Below are 20,129 nucleotides of genomic sequence, written 5' to 3'. Positions count from 1 at the left end.
CATTCGTGAGTGGTTCGATGGGAGCTTCAATTTCACGGTCCGCCTTCCACCTGAACTTCGACTTCTCGCGGTTGGCGTGTTGGCGTACTGCTCAGGCGTACTGGCGTACTAAGGTTAACTCCCGTTCACGAGTACTCGCCTGCTTGCTTGGGCCTATTCAGCAAATGGTATGCTCTGAATGCGTGCCTTTGCACGTCAAGCAGCGTCAAATGGGGATTATGAATAAAGAAAGGTCGGGACGACGTGGCGAAGCGGTGTAAAATACGGGAAAATGCCGGTTTATCCACGCCGGGGTCCGTCGTACGAAGCGGACCATGTGCACCTGAGCGTGATATCATCGCGGTTTTTAATGGATTGTTTCTATGGGGAGTTTGCTGGGACCGCGTTGATTTGTCGACAGAAGCGGATCGTCGTAAGTGCGGGGGACGTATCAGGGGGTTTCACTGTTGCATGTAGGCGGAAACATGCCCGCAAAGCTATCTGCTTTCATCTAATAAAGAGCTCTGTCTCTCTCTCTGTCTCTCGCTGTCTCTCTCTCTCTCTCTCTCTCTCTCGATTGTACAGTCAAGTTGGCGAAGTCATACCGACCTGACGGTGAAACGAAGAAATGAAAACGCAGCACTGAAAAAGTAAAAAAAAACCTCTCGATTTTTTTCGGGGGCCGTTTGAACCAGCTCGAACCGGTTCGAACCGAATTGAATGGCGCTCGAAACCTAGCTGAACCCGGAACCGAACCCGAAAGGCGTGAACCCGAAGGCGAACTGAACCGGAAAAAAATCGGGTTGAACAACCTGATCATTGTATAGATACGATATTTGAGTATTCTTTTAATCTTATCATTATCTTAAATATGGTAAGAGTGTTAAATCTATTTGTGTGCATTTTGAAAGGCCAATGTTATCTCCAACGGCGGACTTTTAGTGTACAATCAACTTCTGAACGAAGAGTATGTAAAGGAGTACGCATAAAAGAATATGTTTTTGGGAACGCATGTAGGGTGTACATTATTCACAATATACTTTCCACGGGCATTTTTGAGCCCCCAAACAATTATTACACCTAAACGAGGTACCAAGCCTGCTCAAAATGCCATTCTTAACCTGCCTAAAATATGGATTGAATACGGTCGGTGCCTGTTCTCTTTCCTGGGAACAAAACTGTAAAAACATACCTACCTGCAACCAAATAAACCCAATATTTATCCATCGTTATAACGCCGCATCAAATTTATTTGCTTAAATGAAAACTGTTGGGCAGTGAATATCATACTCTATAGTGAAAACGTGCGAAGCAGTCTGGCGCGGTGAAAAAGTTTGGCACCTGTGTGTGCCGACTTGGCATGTTTCGTTGGGGTTGTTTTTTGGGAATAATGTTGTAATTTATTCGGGAGTAGTCATGTCGGTGTTTGTGATGAAGTTCGGGTTAGCCGAGACACGTGCCAGAAGTCATAAGGGTCGGAGACATGGCATGGATGAAGAATGCGGTGGTTGTATTGTCGGAACGTGAGACACGTGGTGCACGGAACGAAAGGAAAAAAAACAAATAATAAGACTGGAAGAAAGGAAAGAGGACAGCAGTCCTTGTCAGTCCTAGTCGCGCTAGTCCAGTAACCTTAGTCGGGTGCGGCGTCAGCGCCTAATGCCAACCCAACGTGCTCACGTTGCTGCGCAGCGTCCGATGAGGTCCAGTAGCGCCAGGCACGGTAGAAGCGGCAGCAGGCACATGTAGTGGGGGTGGATCCAACGGGTGGTCTGCCCGAAGAGGTTGCGGCCCCCTCCTGGTTGGTCCGACGACTAGGCGACCCGGCGCAAGGCGCGGATGCCCGGCGCAGCGGCAGACACGGGTATCCGGCGCTGTGGCGATGGCCCCGTAGCCCTGGCAAGAGCTGTCGACGTCCCGGCGTGGTAGCACGGGCGCCGTTAAAGGGTTTCTTTGCGATTCCAAGCGCGACCCCGAGCTCGAGCCGATGTCGCCGTTTCGTCCCCCTTCTCGCACTCTCGCTGCCTTCTCATCATCAGCGCGCATGACATCGTGGCACATACCCGCCACGGGGGATTGATTTGGCATCTCGTCACACTACCCCCGGCTTCAGAAAGTTCCTGGGGCGGAGCCGCACACACTTTCAAATGACACCAGTGGGCAAAAGGTGGTGCAGGAAAACAAAACAGAAACACTGTTCGCACAGTCAACAGATTTCGTGAACCGGCAGTAAGCATCGTCTGGACAACACAACACTGCCGAGACGCCAAAACAAGGTTCAACAGGTTGACCTCACAGCACAGATGCTTCTATTCGGCGTGGCCTGTCGGGGCGCTACGGGCTTGTCGTTTTGCTTGACAGCAGACTTTCCGTTACGCACAGGCCAACAGTAGGCATCTTTCTCGAAAGAGCAATGCTCACCTCGATTTTCGGATTTGCCGTCTTGCATGGCTGACAAGTCCTCAGAAATCTTCGGAGGTCGGCGTAAATGGTTGGTCAATAGAACTCCCGGAGGATTCTTTTAGTTGTTTTTAAAAACCGGTGATGATCTGGGACTCCTTCATGGCCCTTCCTCATGACCGCTTCTCTGAAAGGATGTGGAACAACAAGTTGCTGGTTGAAGCGGCCAGATGGTAACGCGTACCGACGGTACAGCAGCCCCTTTTCACAAACAAACTTGCGGGGGTTCTCCTTATCGGAAGACGACTCTGACGCTGCTATCTTCATGCAGTTGGCCAGAGTCTTGTCCAGCTGCTGCTGTTGCCGCATCTCTTTTCTGGTAACCCCGGCGAACATGATGGGACTTGCCGGCCGGTTACGCTGTACCTTCTGATGGACACGGCTGGCGTTCTCGTCGGCCGAAGAAGGATGTGCTTCTCCAACGAGCACCGCTGGAGTTGCTGGATGCCTTGGTTGCTGTGGCTTCCATGCAGGGTTAGGACTGTTGGGATCCCTAATACCAGGTATGTTCCCCAGTATCAGATCATACAGGGGGTCGGCCATGCATTTCGCCAGAACGTGTCCTGTGAAATACGGCGTGTCCACGTAAATGTATGCCTCCTCAAGGCGCCGCGTGGTGTTGTCTACGAACAGGACAGTCGACGCCTGGCCTGTGAGGCAACTGTCTGGAATAAGTTCCCGACGCACGATGACGGTGTTGCAGCCGGTGTCTCGTAGGACGGAAACCAACCGCCCGTATACCTGGCCGGTGGCCACAGGAATGCTGCTTGCCAGGCTTCCTTTTTGGAGCTCGCATTCTTCACCCCCCTGAATGTGTGGGGGCCAGTTTGCGTTTGCCTTTGCCACCAGTGTCCGTATTCGCTCCTCCGCAAGGGGGATTTGCAAAAGTGCAAGCGGAGACCTGTTTCTTATTTGGCGGTTTGGACCGGCAGCTGCCCGTCTTGTGCCCCCGTTTTCCGCAGTTTTCACAGCGAGCAGCCCGGGCTGCTATCCTGCAGTCAGGAGCACAATGTCCGGTTTTGCCACAGATGAAACATGTGGGGCCTCTCTTGGTAGGGGTGTCGACATGGGGCTCTTTCCTTTCATCCCGGAACTTGCCGAGGTTTGAGACAATCTGAGCTTCAAGGAAGCGGTCACATGCTTCGGCGATCTCTTTTGTGGACTTGCATTCCCTCTCCTTGATGAAGATTGCCAGCTGGGAGGAGCAGCACCGTAGAAATTGTTCGGCGATCATCTTGTCGCGTACTGCCTCGTATGTCTTGGGCACCCCAGACGTCTCCAACCACCGGTCGAAATATCCAGAGAGGCGGGAAACAAGCTGGGTTCCGGTTTCTCCGTCCTCAGCTTTGGCCAGGCGGAACTTGTCGTTATACCCTTGAGGGGTAAAACGAAACCGCTGAAGGAGAGCCAGCTTGACCTTCTGGTAGTCCAGCGAATCTTCTGGCGTCATCCTTCCTATCACGGAGAGGGCGTCACCGGTGAGGAAGGTGCTGAGTCCTACGGCCCATTTGTCCTCCGGCCATTTTTGCGCGCGCGCGACCCTCTCAAACCTAAGCAGGTACGCATCAAGGTCATTTCTACGCTCGTCGAACGGAGGTATGAACTTGTGGGGGCTGGCAGAAATCGCTGGTTCAGCCTGAGGCGCGCCTGCAACAGAGCCATCAGCTTGCGGGTTATTTCGCGCGCCTTCCTGAAGCCTTAGGTTAAGCAGCAGGTTCTCGTGCCTAGCACGCTCCAGATCTGCTGCTGCCTTCACAGCCTCACGTTCTGCTGCCCTTTGGTCTCTCAACCGGTCTTGTTCCGCTTTCACCCACTCTCGCAGCTCGGCGTCACGGAGTCCTAGCTCCTTTCCACTTGCTACAAGCTTTTCAACCTCCATGTCGCTTCTCAGGCCGGAACAACTCTGGCGCAAATCTCGTCTTCCTCTTTAGATGTTGTTGAGAGGTCCTGTCGCGGACGCCAGTTGTGATGAACTCAGGGTTCGGCGGTGGGAACCACGAGACGTGCACACGGAGTCAATGACGACAGAGGCCACAACATGAAGGTGAAGCGTAGATGCAATATACTGCAGAGAGCGGGAGCACGGGGATATTAAGAACGGGATGGGAAAAAAAGAACAAAATTGAGAAATAAAAGAATGAAACTCAAATGGAGAGGAAAGCGTGAATAAGTCCTCCCCTGTCGCAGTTTCTTGCCGATTTGCAAGACGTAGCACAAGCGGGAAGCAAAACTAAACAGTCTCACTTATGCAATCCGTTGAGACTCGGTCGCGAATGGCTCAATGGCTTCACGCGGACCGGAACGGAAGGCGAAGCTGCCAGGCGCAGCGAAAACGTCAGGAGAGAGATCCCGGCGCTGCTGCCCGGTGCAGTCGCGGATCCGGTTGGCAACCGGGAGGTACCTGGCGATGTCCCGGCGCGGTCGCACGGGCGCCGTCGATGGGTGTATTCGCAGCTGATGCAGGCGCACCCCGAACGCTCGTCCGCCCAACAGCCCGGTTGTTGTTGTTGTTGTTGTTGCGCCTTTAGGTATGGCACATACCCAATCAGGGGATCGGCCAATCAACAGAGGATGGTTAAAATGAATGGAATTCTTTTCTAATCACGCGACTTTTAGTAAAGATAATTTAGACCGGTTTGAAAAATTTTTGAGGAAAAAGTAAAAATAAAAAAAACCCCGAAAAATCAAAGTGAGGGTGACCAATCGCAATCATAAAGAGAATCGTTTTGAATTTTCAATGTAGCGCAGGAGGGCAGAGCATACATCCCGGCGGCAGAACCCCGTTTCGGATGCCCCGAACGATAGAATAGCCGGCACTGTTAGGGATATCCCCGAACTGTTGAGCGGCACCTCCAGGGACTGACGTCTGACTCGGGAAAAACGTCGGCATGTCAAAAGGAAGTGATCGACAGACTCTTCTTCGTTGCAATAGCTGCACAGAGCTGTTGGCGCCAGACGAGACCTGTGCAAATACCTGTTTAACTTGGGTACTCGACAACATAAGGCTGTAATAATCACCTCTAAGTTGCGTGAAGGGCACCATTCAGGTTTCCATGAAAATTTAAGATGATTGAAATCCCTTAATGATAATAAAACCGATTCTTGCTGTACTTGGAGTTTCAGCATCCTACGGTACCTAGCTGCTGTTATTAAAGGTGTCGGCTCTACGACGTCTACTACAGGCCCAGAAAGTGCTACCCTTGCAAGAGAGTCGGCAGTCTCGTTGTATGTGATCCCTGCATGACCAGGAACCCAAAGAAGGTGAATTTCAGTGAAATGAGGTGGCAGGAGTGACCGAAACGTCCGCAGAAGGGGAGTGTCTTTAGGGGAAGAAAGGGCTAGGCATACAGAAAAAGAATCGGAAATTATCATTGGAGATGTAATTGACACATCAAGCTTTCGTAGCGCCAGGACAATTGCCAGGAATTCCGCAAAGAATATGGGGATAAAATCACGCAGACGAACCGAAAAGGTCCAGTTAAGGGAAAGGGAAAATATTCCGATACCGGATTTTTCTTCTCGTTGAGAGGCATCTGTATAAATTATAGCACCTGGCTGCATAGAGGCCAAATAATCTTCGAGAAGGCGATTGAGTAGCCGGGCTGGTAAAAGTTTAGCATTTTTGGGGAAAATGTTCCGGAAATTGATAGAAAGAGGTGAACTCCTGTCAGTATATGGAATAATCTGATTTATTGCTACACCCAATGGGGAAAGGAAGCTCTGTATCAAAGTGCTTTGTGGACATAAGGACCTGGGCCATTGGTGCACCATAAACGCACTTGGTTGTGCAATAAAAATAAACTGCTCCCTGTTCACCTCAGAGCTATAAGCTCTCAGAAAAGTTTCAACCGTCAGAATCCGGAACCTATTAAGCAGAGGAGGAACGCGCGCTTCCAAGTAAACTACTGCATTTGCTGCATTCTTAGGCAACCCTAAACAGCAGCGAAGAGCCTGGCGCTCCAGAATAACCAGACGATGAAGCTTATACGCGGCGCACCCAGAGAATAACACGCACCCAAACTCTAAAATGGGGCGAACGTACATTCTATATATCATAAGAAGGGTCTCTCTGCGCATGCCCTTCTTCCTATGACTGAGACTTCTCAACATCCCAACAGCACGTGCACCTTTGGCCTCAATGAGGGCAATATGTGGGGTCCAGTCAAGTTCACTGGTGTAAATAATCCCGAGGTACTTTAAAGAAGGAACCTGAGGAATTATGCACTGTCGGTAACTGAGGGTAATGTTAACAGGACCTGAGATTGGAAAAACTAATAAGGAACATTTGTTCACATTGATAGAGAGACAAATACTGTCCAACCACGAGGCAATAATATTCAGATAAGACTGCAATAATTTGTGAAGAGATTGAATGTCAGGTGCTGATGCAAAAAACGCAATATCGTCGGCATATACATATGTAGAAACACCAGAAACCACCGGAATAGCGCTTACAAGGATGTTAAAAAGAACAGGGGAAAGGACCGCCCCTTGCGGTACGCCCCTAGACTGTGGCCGCTGTGAGGAGGTAACATTAAATTTTGCACAACTGAACTGCCTGTCTCTCAGAAATTCACAAATCCAAGCTATGATATACCTTGGGAAGTTTAAGACTTGTAACCGGGACAACAACACAGGGTATTCGACGCTATCAAAAGCTTTTGCTACATCTAGGGTTACTAGGGCCGAAAACTGGTTAGTGCGACGGGCAAGTTTAATCCGGCTTTCAAGGTCCATATGCGCACTCCAAATCGAACACCCAGGGCGGAAACCAATTTGTCTTGGGCTAAAGATTCTAGAACTGGACACCAATTGCATTATGCGCTGCTGCAAAATCCGCTCGATTAATTTAACAACATTAGATGTCAACGCAATAGGCCTAACGTTTTCAATCGAGAGGCCCTGACCAGCATTCTTAAGTACCGGAAGTATTTTGGCGAGACGCCAGACATCGGGGATCCATGCATGTCGAATAGAATAATTGATCATGTTAAGTAAATGATTGGGAGCCTCGTCAAATAATAACTTCAGCATTTCAGTTGTAATGCCATCTGGGCCAGGAGCTGCAGCAGTCAATTTAGTCATGACGTCAGCGAGCTCTGATAGCGTTACCTCTATGAAGTCGTCTACCACGTCTGGCGGAGTAAATGACATCGCTAAGAAGGATGAAAAACGAGCTTGAAGCCCATCAGCTATCGACTCTAGGGACTCTGAGAGTTCACCTGACGATAGCACCACGGAGTCTGTATTATCTGGAGAGGGTACTGCTTTCCGCGATCGAAGAAAGCGAAAAAGCGCACGCTTATTGTTAGGCTTGGAGAGACACAGAGATCGATCTGTGTCATAAGTCTGTTTAGCATTAGAAACAGCGCGTTTGAATACCGCTGAAAAATATTTGTAGTTGCACCAGTTAAGCGGGGATAGGTTATGGCAAAGTTTCTTCCAGGCCGCCTTTCTACGTCTAAAGCAGCGCGAACATTCTTCGTCCCACCAGGGACTCGGCAATACTGACTTCTTCGACATCACTTCAAATAATGACGACTGAGCTGAAGAGGAAAGGGCGGAACAAAGGCCTGTCGCACATTCAGCTTCATTTTGTGTGACCAGAGAGGACAGGGACTCCTTCAGAGAGGTTTGAAACCTTTTATAGTTAACAAAAGAACGGCTCTGGCGGTTAACGGAACAGATGGGACACCCAATGTCAAAAACTATTGGGATGTGGTCACTACTCGACCCGCCATCAACGGTCGACCAAGAAGGCACTGAAACACCTCGAGAAGATATAATTAAATCCAAAACAGATTGCGTTTGTCCCTTATGGTAGGTTGGAGAATCCGAATTTATGCATGTTAAGTTGTTATCTGTAATCCAATCCAACAAGCGATTACCGCAAGAATCCGTCCGGAAGCCCCAAGTAACGTGGTGGGAATTAAAGTCTCCTGCAAAGATAATGGGAGGTACAGCCGAAGCAATAGCCAAATCAAGTGGTTCGGAATCAACGACGCCACTAGGAAAGTACACGTTGGCCAATGAGAAGGGGAGGCAACCAGGTAGCTTTAATTCCAGCACTAAAATTTCACAGTCTGGGCGTTGAAGTTGGAAGGACACCTTCGCGGTGTGGGCAAACTTTGTAGATATCAAACTTAACAGACCGCCACCTCGGGTTGGCCTGTCTAGTCGAAAAGTGCGGTAATTATAAAGTCCAAATTTTTGGTTGCTACTAAGCCAGGTTTCCTGTAGCAAAATTACGTCTGGGGAAAATTGGGAGCACAAACACAGTAAATCCGCAAAGCCTGCCGAAACGGAGCGACAATTCCACTGAACGACTTTTAGAACCCCTATGATTCAGAGAGACCGGCTGCAGCAACTGCAGCTTGTAATATCTGATTCTTGGGCTTTGAAACAGATTTACCTTTCTTGGATTTTGCTTTTGGCTGCACTTCCAGGGTTTCGGTACTAGGTGATCCGGAACGTTTACTAGACTGAAGAACAGTCTCCATAGGCCAAGCCTGAAGCTCCATGTCCGAGTCTGAAGAGGGCGAAAGGGGAGGAATATACTCGTTGTCGGCCGTAGGACCACGAACAGACGAAGTACCAGCCTCAGCGTAAGTAGGATGTTCCGAACCACGCACCGAAGTAGCGAGAGTAGACGAGACTTTAACAGAATCCGAGGCAAGATTAGCTGCTGAGAGCAGCGGACCTTCAGGGACGGTGGAAACTTGCTGGATCACTTGGGGAGAGGAGGTACACAAAAGGGGAGCGGGCTGCAAATGTGGCGCCAGCTGAGTCACCACTGTGCGAGACACGCACTCGATTATGGTGGAAGTTAACTGGGTGATTACTGAAGAGACACCCTTCTCAACAGCCGCTGCTACAACGGAAGCAAAAGCTGGGTCAGCGAGGGAAGACTGTTGGAGCTTGGCAACGGCTTTTTCAACCGCTGCAACAATGGTATTCACTACGGCTGCATCAGCGAGTGATGGAGAGTGTTTGGCCGTAACTCCAGCATAACCATGTGTCCTTTCTTTGACAATTGTAACAGCATCCCCGCGCGAGCAGCGACGCTTACCCATGACCTCAACAACTTGGACTTCTTGAGCTCTCGCAGGGCAATTAGAATAGTCAGCTGGGTGTGCCGCTCCACACAAACAACATTTGGCATCTTGGGCAGTACATAGCTCGACAGAATGGCTCTCACCGCATGCGCGACACCGGGGAGACGATTTGCATGCCTTGGATGTGTGGCCAAAACGCCAACAGTTGTGGCACTGAAGAGGCCGGGGAGAGAGAGGTTCCACACGGTAAATGAGAGGCCATACTTTAATCTCCGATGGACATTGCGTCCCAACAAATGTAGCAATGACAGATTCTGTTGGCACCCTGTTTTTCTCTACAACACGGCTGCAACGGTAAACTGAGGTGACTCCCGCTACCGAAAACTGCTCTAGTACCTCCTGAGGTGTCATCTGAACATCAACACCTCGAACGATGCCCTTCACGCAAGCAAGGTGAGGGGGGATAAATGCACTCACCTGAACAGAGGTAAACATTGTACATTTCAAGAGGTCAGCGACACAGGTCTCGTCTGACGATCGGCACAAGACGCCACCTTTGCCAAACGGTCGCGTTCCTCCTTCTCTTCCTCCTTCTCTGGAGGCGCATACCCATTAGCGGGTGATTGGCCTCCTCTCCTTCCGCTGTTTTCTTTTCTGCTCCTGTTTTCTCCCTGGAGCTCATCACAGTGTTCAATAAAGGTGCCTTCTGCACGATTTTGTGTATTGTATGTGTTCTCCATCCCCGTAATAAACTGCATTGCTGCGCTTTGTGATGATAGGCAGTGAGCCGTTATTAGCATAGGCAAAGAGAAATAGACGTCTCCCTACTGTTTTGAATTCATGTGGTTTGATCACAACTTACCTTGTAATATATGCGGCCATACGAAGCTATGATGCCTAGGCAAGGCACCAGGAACGCCATTGCGAAGAGAAACTGCTTCGGAGAGTGGCCGTCCTTGCTGAGAACCGTGCAGGAGAATGTGGGTTGGTGCAGTCCGAAGCGGCCCCACCAGCCGACCAGCACGGGGACCAGGAGGCCGAAGCCAAGGAGCCAGCATGATGCCACCGCAATGTGCGTCCGATGTCCGGAGAAACAACGGTCGTGCCGGCGGTGGGAACTCACCAGAAGGCCCCTGAAACGTAAAATAGCTGTGTCTCTCAAACTCCACAATTACTTGTCCGTGGCTCAGCTGCTTTCGAAACTTCAACCCTGTACTGTCGGAGTCAACACTGTTCGTGGGGTAATTTCAAGAATGGGAACAACAGCATTTTAGGGGCGAAGAGGGGCTCAGGCTGACGGCGTCTCATGTCGTCATCGTCTCATGTTGTCGTAGGATCATGCAGTCACGGTACAAAAACACCGGGACAGTCATTTTCCAATGCCTCGCGCTAGAATGTTTCACCTCAGTGGGAAAAACGCGTACCAAAGGAACACACCGGGACGCTGGTTTTTCAACGCCTCACGCTTGAACGCTTCGTGCTTCAAAGATACCAGACTTACAGCAAAGCCTTATACCTCTACCCCTCAACAGCCTCACCTCCGTGGGCAAAAACGTCAAGGTGCCAAGAATACACTTATACACTGCATGCTGCACCCCTCCCCAGATTTCACGTTACGGTTTCATCTCCGTGGGCAACAATGCCAAGGCGCCAAGAATACACCTATAGACTGCAGGCCTCGCCCCTCACCAGGTTTCACGTTAGTGGAGATGGCCTGGTATTTTTTTGTCGTGTTTGCAGTCGCCTTATGGCTTCTTTCGGACACTGACATGAAGCGGAAAAGAATGACACAGGGAATTCAAAGTGCGTCGTTTGAAATTTTGTCCTTTCTTTTTAATCGCTTCGCTTACTCAGAACCTCGCCGTTGCGGTACCACGTGAGCAGTCGAGGATTAAACGGCAGCTTCGCCTGCACTTGACTGCTCAACGCCGGCTGGCCCGTTTGTGGGTAATCTTCAGTCAAGCGAACCACTTGACTTGGCGAGGGTTTAATGGCTGCTTCACCGGCTCTTGGTGCCCGCGTCTCGCCACCGATGGCGGGCCGGTTGGGCTGTGTGCCCTAGCGTCACTAAATAAGCTACGCTTAAGAGTACCGCCCCTTCGCGCACCCCGAAGCGCCTGGGGGCCATTTTGTTTCTGGCTTGCAGTGTTTCCATCTCTCCCACCCGGTAATGACGGGCAGAGTGTGACCGGCCGCTCTAGAGTCCGCGCAGCAGAGAGAGAGAGAGAGAGAGAGAGAGAGAAGAGAGGCGCCCCACAACAAAATGGCTGCGCCCAAATGAAAAGAAATATCACTTGGTGCCGACCGACAAATGAAAATACTGGCGGCACAGAACAATGAGAGAAAAGAGTGCCGATGCTCTAAAAGCCTTTATTTATTGACGCTACCCTGCCCATGACCTTCAGCGCAATCAGAATCAGAATCAGAAATGAATGTTTTTTTATTTTCCTCAGAGAAAAACGGGCCTCCGACAAAAAGCTGCCATTGAGTAGCTTGACGAGGCCTGAGGCCATCCACACAAGGTGGCAGCGGTATAACAGCAACATATTATTCAGTCATGAAAAAAATAGCAAATTAGATTTTAAAAATTCACAACAGGAAAATGATTGTTCACAAAAATGGTGTGATCAGTAAAAAAAGCAAAAAAAATACATACGCATAAACGCAAACGTAACAATACAGTAAACTCCCATAATATAAACATAAGTACACGAGCAACATACCCACACACATACAGTCAAACTCGGTTATAGCGATCTGCAATATGCGCCACGATTAGTTCGATATACCCATTAGTTGGAAATAGCCGAACCTGCCTACAAAAAGTTTTTTGTTACGAGTTCGCAATACGCGAGACCCCCTCACCTCCTCCTCCTGCCATCCCCGCATGCACAAGCGAACACTATAAAATATGCCATTACCATACACAAAGCTATCTATTTATTGCAAGCAATAAGGCTACGTTCCCCTGTAACTACCTACTTTCCCAAAAAGCGGTGATTGTTGTTTTTACTTTCGTTGTGGCGATGTCAACTAGCACAACATTCTCTGCATGAGACATCATTTGCATCAGTTGCAGTCCGTGTCCTTCAATATCGAAGCAATATTGGGGGAGCCCATTTGCCGACAGCGCTTCATTAAGCATCGGACGTGTTTCACTCGCGACATCCTCCGCCTCTTCGGTGCTTCCAGCAGTGCCAGTAGCCATGACAACGGTGACAATGTCGGCATCCGAGGGGCTCACAGTGGAGGCCACGTCGTCGTCGACACTCAGGCAATCCTCGAAGGGCACTCACTCCTTTCAGCACAACATCGGGAACGTTGGCGAGCTCTTCTCACAGTTCATCGATGCTTCCATCTTTGTCCGGACTCACGGACTGGGACGGCTTAGTCGTGAGTCAGGCGCGTTGGAAACAGTTACGGAAAGCGCCGGGAATCACGTCGCTCCATGGGAGGCTCAACATCTCAATCGCCGCTCCGACAAAGCGCATTTTGGCGGCAATTCTAGGCGCGCCGAGTTCGATATATCAGATGTTAACTTCGTTATAAGGAATATGATTCGCGTGTATTTTCGTAACTTATCTTTTTTTGTTCGATATATAGCAAAATTCGCTCTATCCGGTTTCGTTATAATCGGGTTTGACTGTATATAGAATTCAAAAGCAAATCGGACAGGTTTTTTTTTTACCTACTAAACGTAAAGCAATGTAACACGCCGAATGTGAACTCACGGCTATCTTCTATCCTTCTAAAATTCTTCTTAAAAAGTGTTCAAATAAATGAAGTTTATTTGTTTTGGGATCATAAAATAAAGTTATGCTAGTGTTCAGGGTGTGAGGTATTAAATATTTTAATATTTGTTGACCGTAGTTGATTTTGATTGTGGGGTTTAACGCGCCGACGCAACGCAGGCGATGAGGCGCGCCGTAGTGGAGGGCTCCGGATTAATTTTGACCACCTGGGGATCTTTAACGTACGCCGAAATCTCGTACACACGGGCGTTTTTGCTTTTCGCCTCCATCAGAAAAGCGGCCGCCACGGCCTGGAATCGAACCCGCGACCTCGTGCTCAGCAGCGCAACGCCTTAGCCACTGAGCCACCGCGGCGGGTCTTGACCGTAGTTTGTGCGAGTTCTGGGAAGAAGGCACTTTCTGTGTTTCGAGTAGTAGCGGCCGGTATGGGTTCTTTTAATGCTGACATTTTGAGAAGCAACTTAGCGCGGAGTGATCTTAGAGTCATGAATAATGAAACAATGATGTACTGAAGCATCATGTGAACGGGAGGACATTTGAAGCGAATGAACAGCGATTTAGTGTGAGCGCAGCGCTCTTCTCCCGTAACGATGCGAATCGCTTTCTTTTGCAGGCTTACAATTGTATTCATGTTAGTGCATGATGCGGTACCCAAAACAAGATGACAATATGTAATGTGAGATTCAAATAATGAATCGTATATCTGCTTTTTATATCATATATTGATGAAAAAACAGATAGAATACGCAAGTCGGCTGACCGTAATGGCGGCATATTTGGCGTCTGCCACAGGAACGGGCTTAGCAGTGTTGTATCCGACAATACAGTAGCCGACCGATTTTTCGGACCTGGAGGGAAAGGAAAAATAGTTAGAATAAAAAAGCAGTCCGGAAAATCCGGGAGTCAGGAAAAAATTACACCATCTTCCCGCGTGGGAACCCTGAGGGGATTCAAAGCCGTGCAATCTGGATCAGCTACTCGCCGCTGGTGTTTCAAAGCGGCTTCTCGTTCTCGAAGCGAGGAATCCGCTGCTCGACGCTGCCGTTTACGTTCGGCGTCGCGAGCTCTCCTCTGTGCAGCCTTGTCTTCGGAGGTGGTCGCGGTTCTGACAGTGTGCTGGCTGGCGCTAGTTGAAGGTGTGCCAACCAGTTCGCTGACGGAATCGTTGGCGTTCATTTCCACTCATCGGACGGCGCAGTACCGAAGAAGCAACTGAGCGGATCGCGGACCGGGTTTATTTGCAGAGGAGAGGGAGTGGAGAGGAGGAGCAGCACGCATGCGCGTGATTGCACAGCTGGTGTGTAGAGAGGAGAGGAGGAGCAGCGCGCGTAGCGCATAGTTGGTGTGGAGAGGAAGAGCAGAGCGCGCTAGCGCACAGGTGGTGTGGAGAGGAGGAGGGGAGAGAGCGGCGTTATCACAGCTGTTGTGGAGAGGGGGAGAGGTGCGGACGCCGGACCTCGGACGACGGAGGGTCGACTAAGAGATGCTTTGCATCTAAAACGGACTTTATTGCATTTAAATAAGACTGAAGTCGCTAATGGTTCTTCGTGTGAGAACATCTGCTTGCATCTCTGCAAGCGTCAGGTTTCCTTCGTGAAGATTGGGCAACAACGCCGATGCGTTGGCAATGCGTTGACGGTTGCGGGGGGTCAGGAGGGTCTTCGTCGGTGTCAGAGTCGCTTTGAGGCAGCGTGGTCACTTCGCGGACGATCTCGTCGTCCGTTTGCTCCGCGCACAACTGTATATTGCTGTACCCTGTAGAAATCTCGAAATGTCGCGAAAGCTCAGACTTGGTTATTACGGTGGGAGTCAAGCCGATCCCCATCCAATCCGAAGCTGGCCAGGTCGTTAGGATTCAAAATGGCGTCACACTGTGGCTCTGCCGCAGAAAATTGCGCCCGAAAAATCAAACTTTTGACTTTATATTGTCCGAAATATCCGTGGTTTATATGCATTACTCCTATGGGACAACTGGTGGTTCCTCGGGAAAGTGCGGAATATCCAGCAAATCCGAATTTTTGGAGTCGGAAAAGAAAATCGGCTACGGTACTTTCTTTACTACCTATCCTCAAAACAAACTTAAAGCCTCGTTTCCCATATTACCTTGCCGTTCGTTGTTTAGTTTTGTAGATCCCGATAGCTGAATCATATCTTTTTTTGCCTACTGCTGGCGCGCCCACTTATTCCGGAAGCACTTACCTGGTGACAGTGATTCCGGTCATAGAGAGAACGGATGTGGCCACGTTGCCATAGAAGAAAAATCCGAACACGGCGCAGCTGGTGTCCCCGAACATCCAGCAACGGCGGAAGTAGCGGGTCGCCGTTAGGGGCAGGTTCACCATGCAGAAGAGTAAGTCGGCGCAGCACAGGCTGAGCACGAACGCCGTGGTCGGTGAGCGCAACTTCCGGTTCCGCCTCAGGGCGAGAAGAGTAAGCGTGTTGCCCGGCACGCCGAGTAGCATGAAAAGCAGGCAGCAGTACCCGGCGAAATATGACAGGTGAAGAGGGTACGCGGTCTGGACCGCCTCGCAGGGCCACCACGGGGAATCGTTGTTTGTCGTGTTGCTGTCCTGCATGAACCGAACCGAGACTTTTGTCACGGGAGGGGCACTTTAAAAAGACGCTGCACCATTTTTTACATTTCTTTATAAATCCTAAATGTTTTCAGAACGTAGCCCACAGGTACATCCGCTACTTCAAATAGGTAGTCTCAAAGAACCTCAGCCGAAAATTACTGCTCTATGCCAATCCGATATTTAAACACTCGCTCAAAAAATTGTGTGACTTTCTCGCCCTTGGCGTTCCCCGAACGCTCGAATTACGTCATTAGAGCAGTGTAGCCGCTATTGGCCGGCGTTGTTTCAGTTGCCGCAATAAAGACATAAAATAGCCCCTAAAATGATGATGAAGTTGAGCTTTAATGGCGCATCAACCTTTCGGTTATAATGCGCCAAACACAAGGTAAGAAATTATCAATGTAAGTTAAAAGTTTTGCTCTAAGTATCATAAATATAGAAATGATTATTTTTAAAAACACTTCCGTGAGGTGACGTAGCTAAAACTGGTGTAAAAAGCCAGTGTCTCTGAAAAATTCAAAAACTTTAGTCAAAGGTACCATTGGTTCATCACCAAGTAAGAGCATTGGGTGTAAGGGTATACAAAAAGTGTATAAAGCCCTAAAATGTCTAATGCGGGCCGCTTCTAGGTATGGACAACTTATTAGGATATGTAGTACAGTAAGAGGTTCTCCGCAGTGCTCGCAAATGGGTTCCTGTTCCTTTTTAAACAGGAAGCCATGCGTCAGCACGGTGTGACCTATACGCAGCCGGCACAAAATAACCTCGAAGAAACGATCTCGGTGTCTACAACTTTTCCATTCAGATACGTAGGGTTTGACTAGATGTAATTTATTTCTGGTTTGTTTATCCCATTCATACAGCCAGTACAACTTAATTTACTTTCGTATGCTGTTTCGAAGGTCCTGGTAGGGAATCTTTAACTCTATTATTTCACGATGCTTGGTCTCATATGCTGCTTTATCAGCGGTTTCATTTTCTGGGATGCCGATATGGCTTGGTACCCAACAAAGGACAGCTCTGACCTCTGCTAATGTAAGGCAGCACAGTCGGTTTTTTAGCTCACCTACAGCTGCATTCTTTGAAGGGACAAGGGAGGTTACAGCATGTATGGCACTCAAAGAATCTGTAAAAATGGCCACTTTTTGACTCCCTTTGCCACTACATCTTCAACAGCTGAGGTTATACCAAGAATTTCCGCAGTAAAAACGCTACTGTCATCAGCAATCCTCTTTGAAATAGCCCCTAAAAAGGCAAAAAAGAAGCCAGAAACGGAAGGCCGATCTGATGCGACGAGATAAAGAAATAAAGTATTACATCCACTGCAGAAAAAAAAATTAACACTGTCGCCTGCTATCGCCCGCGCCACTATAGCTTCTGGCGGCATTTTAGGAAATTAAGCGGAAACAGTTACTAAAGGTTCCACTAGATAGGCTGCACGTTCTGCTTGGAACGCACGTGGAGTAGGGAAACGTGGTTCTATGTACGTTGAAGTAGGGCGCCTCGATTCACGCGCGTCTCCGCCGTACTGCAGCGCTGGCATCGAGGCACCCGGCCCAGAGCAGCGGAACGCGGTAAATTTAAATTGACTTCAGCAAACCTTTAGTGTGTTTACCTTGGGAGGAGCGCGAATCAAGAGGAACAACATGAGAGGTGAGCGGGAAAGCGAAGGGAGGCGTTTACTTGGCAAATGTCGACAGACTATCGTCTTTTGTCGACATTTGCAACGAAAGGAGCAGATACGCGGCCAATTTGTTTTTTTTTTAATTTTTTGCATGCGCTGAATTTGCGCCGCACAGTGTTACGATCCGGAAGATTTGAGTGGGCGCCAAAAGGTGACGCTACGTTCGCCTGCTATGCTTCTCTACATAGTTGCAGGAGATAATCTACTTGATCTTAGTCGTAGATAGCTTCGCTGTAAAAAATTGAGGATCTTAGGCATATGTGGAGTCTACTTAAAGCGAAGCAGTGGGAGTACGTGGAGAAATACGAGACGGAACAAGTAGTATTCAACTGTCTTGATCCCCTGGCGAACTGTTCACCACCGTACCAGTTCTTTACGCGACCAGTGATAAAAGAGAAGACTACAGCAAAGATGGTGTGCACCTTAGACATCTTCCAAAAGGGACGGTAACCAGCAGTTTGCCTGTTTTGGAAGGTCGAAGTTAACGTACAGATGAAAACTAACGGTGTCATCTTGTCGTGGCTGTTGTCGTAACCCCGAATCACCCCTCAGGGAGCACCGAAAGAACCGCAAGGCGAGCTTCTGCCAGCCCGAAATAATGGTTAATTATCAAAAGAAAGAAACTCCAGCAGACGGGTGCGGGGTGAGGCATGAAAAACAATTCGTAAAATGCGCGAAAGGCGTTGTTTACCGAATCCCGTTTCATTGCGGTGGATCCTACGTAGGCCAGATGGGCAGGTGCCTGAACATTCGTCTTCGAGAACACTCGTCTTCCTTGAAGGGGACCCCATGTTCCCATCTATCTGACCATTGTAGGAAGCATGGGTGTGTGCCTCTGTTGGAAAAAACATAAGTCCTGTTTAGGCACCCCGAGCAACGTACACGCGAGGTGGCAGAGGCCTACTTTATCTTTTTGTGCAATAAGAATGGAACTTGTTTTAGCGCCCCATCCGTCGCCCTCCTTAATGAGGAAATCGCCTATCTTGAAGATAGCGTCGAGTGAAAAGGCAGTAAATTTCTTGGATTCGCAATGTTCGGTGCTGATGTTATCGATCTGTTAACATTCGCGCGGATCACCGGGCAATTTGTTGCGGCACATGGGTTTGATGATTTCTTCCCGATTGCTGTTGAATTAAGTCATTTTGTCTGTATGATGCACCACAAGGGTGCGCTGTGTCGAGATTTGTCGTTTTTGGTTTTATTAAACTCAGTTGTTAGTACGCGCTCGTCCTGTGTAGTTCTTCTCTTTGTCCCGCGTTTTTCTGCGCTTTTATTTAGTATGTCTCCATACCAACCTGCCCACTTGTCGGTGCTCCTAAGGTTAATTATCCCGTAAGTTACACGGGAACTGGTTCTCAACTTAAGAAAAGTCTATAAAAACACAAATGAAAAGTTGTGGATTAAGCTATATAGCTTGAATACCACAAGCAAACAAAACAAAAGCTCGTGCCCGATGCACGAATTAGTATCGCTCTGTTAATTGCGAAATAATTACACATGGCATCTGAGGTTAACTGAGCGGGGTTTAAGGAGGCCGTGATTTGATGCTTGCCGCTATGTATGAACTTAATGATTTTCGCACGGTCCGTAACACACAACAAAATTGAGAAATGTCGCGTTCGGTGCACGTTTCAGAAACCAACACCTGGAGTATTTGTCGCCGCGTTTTCTTGCTGTTTACCAGTGATTACTGTTTACGCACTGCTGACAATCACCCCGCGTATTTTAATTTCTATGACACCAAGAGATATTCCGACGCCACAGACAGACAGACAGACAGACAGACAGACAGACCGAGGGAACACGCGCCTCGGGAAGCAATAGCAAACTTAAAAAAAAATATAAACTTAGGTTTGCGCGCAATTTAAAAGGAAAGCAATGCGAGGAAAGACATTCGCAGCCTTGGAGATTGTATTAAACAATGCGTCTGTCGAGAGCGAAACTTAAGCGTGCAGAACGGCTGTCGGTTCGATTTCGTCTGAAACTAAAAAGCCGCAGCTGACGTCCCGATGTTGTCACAAAACGAAGGTGCCTTACCATTTGGGGAGGTATTCCACGGAGTGTGGCCCCGGGATCGTCCCAGACGGGCCTCAAAGAACGAGGTGTTCGGAGGAGTACATGACAATCGGATATATGACAAACGAGCGGATGGCTCGCTACAGTTAGAAACCGGAGCGGATGGCGCTCACCGCTGCTACCTTAAACAAGTCGCGACAACACTGCGCGCTAGTCCAGTGATTCACGCGTGCCGCTGTACACTCGCAATAGCCGCAAATATTCGCCGTCATATTCGCGCGTGATCAGCAACCTCCGAGTAGGCCTGTGCAGCGTGCAGGAATTTTCGGGCAAGCACTTTTAAACGCCAAGTTTTTTTTCACGCAGTGAGCTTGTTTATATGGATTACGAGATTTTATCTCGAAGATTTGTACTGCGGGGCCGAGTTTCTTTCAATGCTCAGTTGCGTCTGATTTCCCAATTTAATCATGTTTGTGACAGGACCGTAATGTAAACAAAGCTGAAGATAAATAAATAAACAGATTATACTGAAAAAGTTCATCGCGAAACTTGGTGACAGCCTGGGGTAACATTTACATGCAGTGACGGATTTATTTAAGCACTCAGT

At 48.9% G+C, this 20,129-nt stretch overlaps 1 protein-coding gene across 1 annotated transcript in view; it reads right to left on the bottom strand.

The window, feature by feature from the left end:
• LOC144152080 (protein trapped in endoderm-1-like) overlaps positions 1 to 19,725 on the bottom strand; it is a 33,504-nt gene extending 13,779 nt beyond the window's left edge. The window contains exons 1-3 of the mRNA XM_077683289.1: positions 19,544 to 19,725; positions 15,446 to 15,816; positions 10,357 to 10,627 (exon numbers count right to left, since the gene is read on the bottom strand). Of these exons, the coding sequence (XP_077539415.1) occupies positions 10,357 to 10,627; positions 15,446 to 15,816; positions 19,544 to 19,546 (645 nt within the window). The 5' untranslated portion in view covers positions 19,547 to 19,725. The remainder of the gene's footprint in view (positions 1 to 10,356; positions 10,628 to 15,445; positions 15,817 to 19,543) is intronic.
• Between the last annotated feature and the right edge of the window lie 404 nt (positions 19,726 to 20,129).

This window comes from Haemaphysalis longicornis, unplaced genomic scaffold (assembly GCF_048455015.1).
Source record: "Haemaphysalis longicornis isolate Haplotype H1 unplaced genomic scaffold, Haemaphysalis longicornis Haplotype H1 scaffold_9, whole genome shotgun sequence".
Classification (NCBI taxonomy): Eukaryota; Metazoa; Arthropoda; class Arachnida; order Ixodida; family Ixodidae; genus Haemaphysalis; species Haemaphysalis longicornis.
Note: the sequence above shows the minus strand (reverse complement) of the source record. Positions and strands in the feature narration are given on the sequence as shown.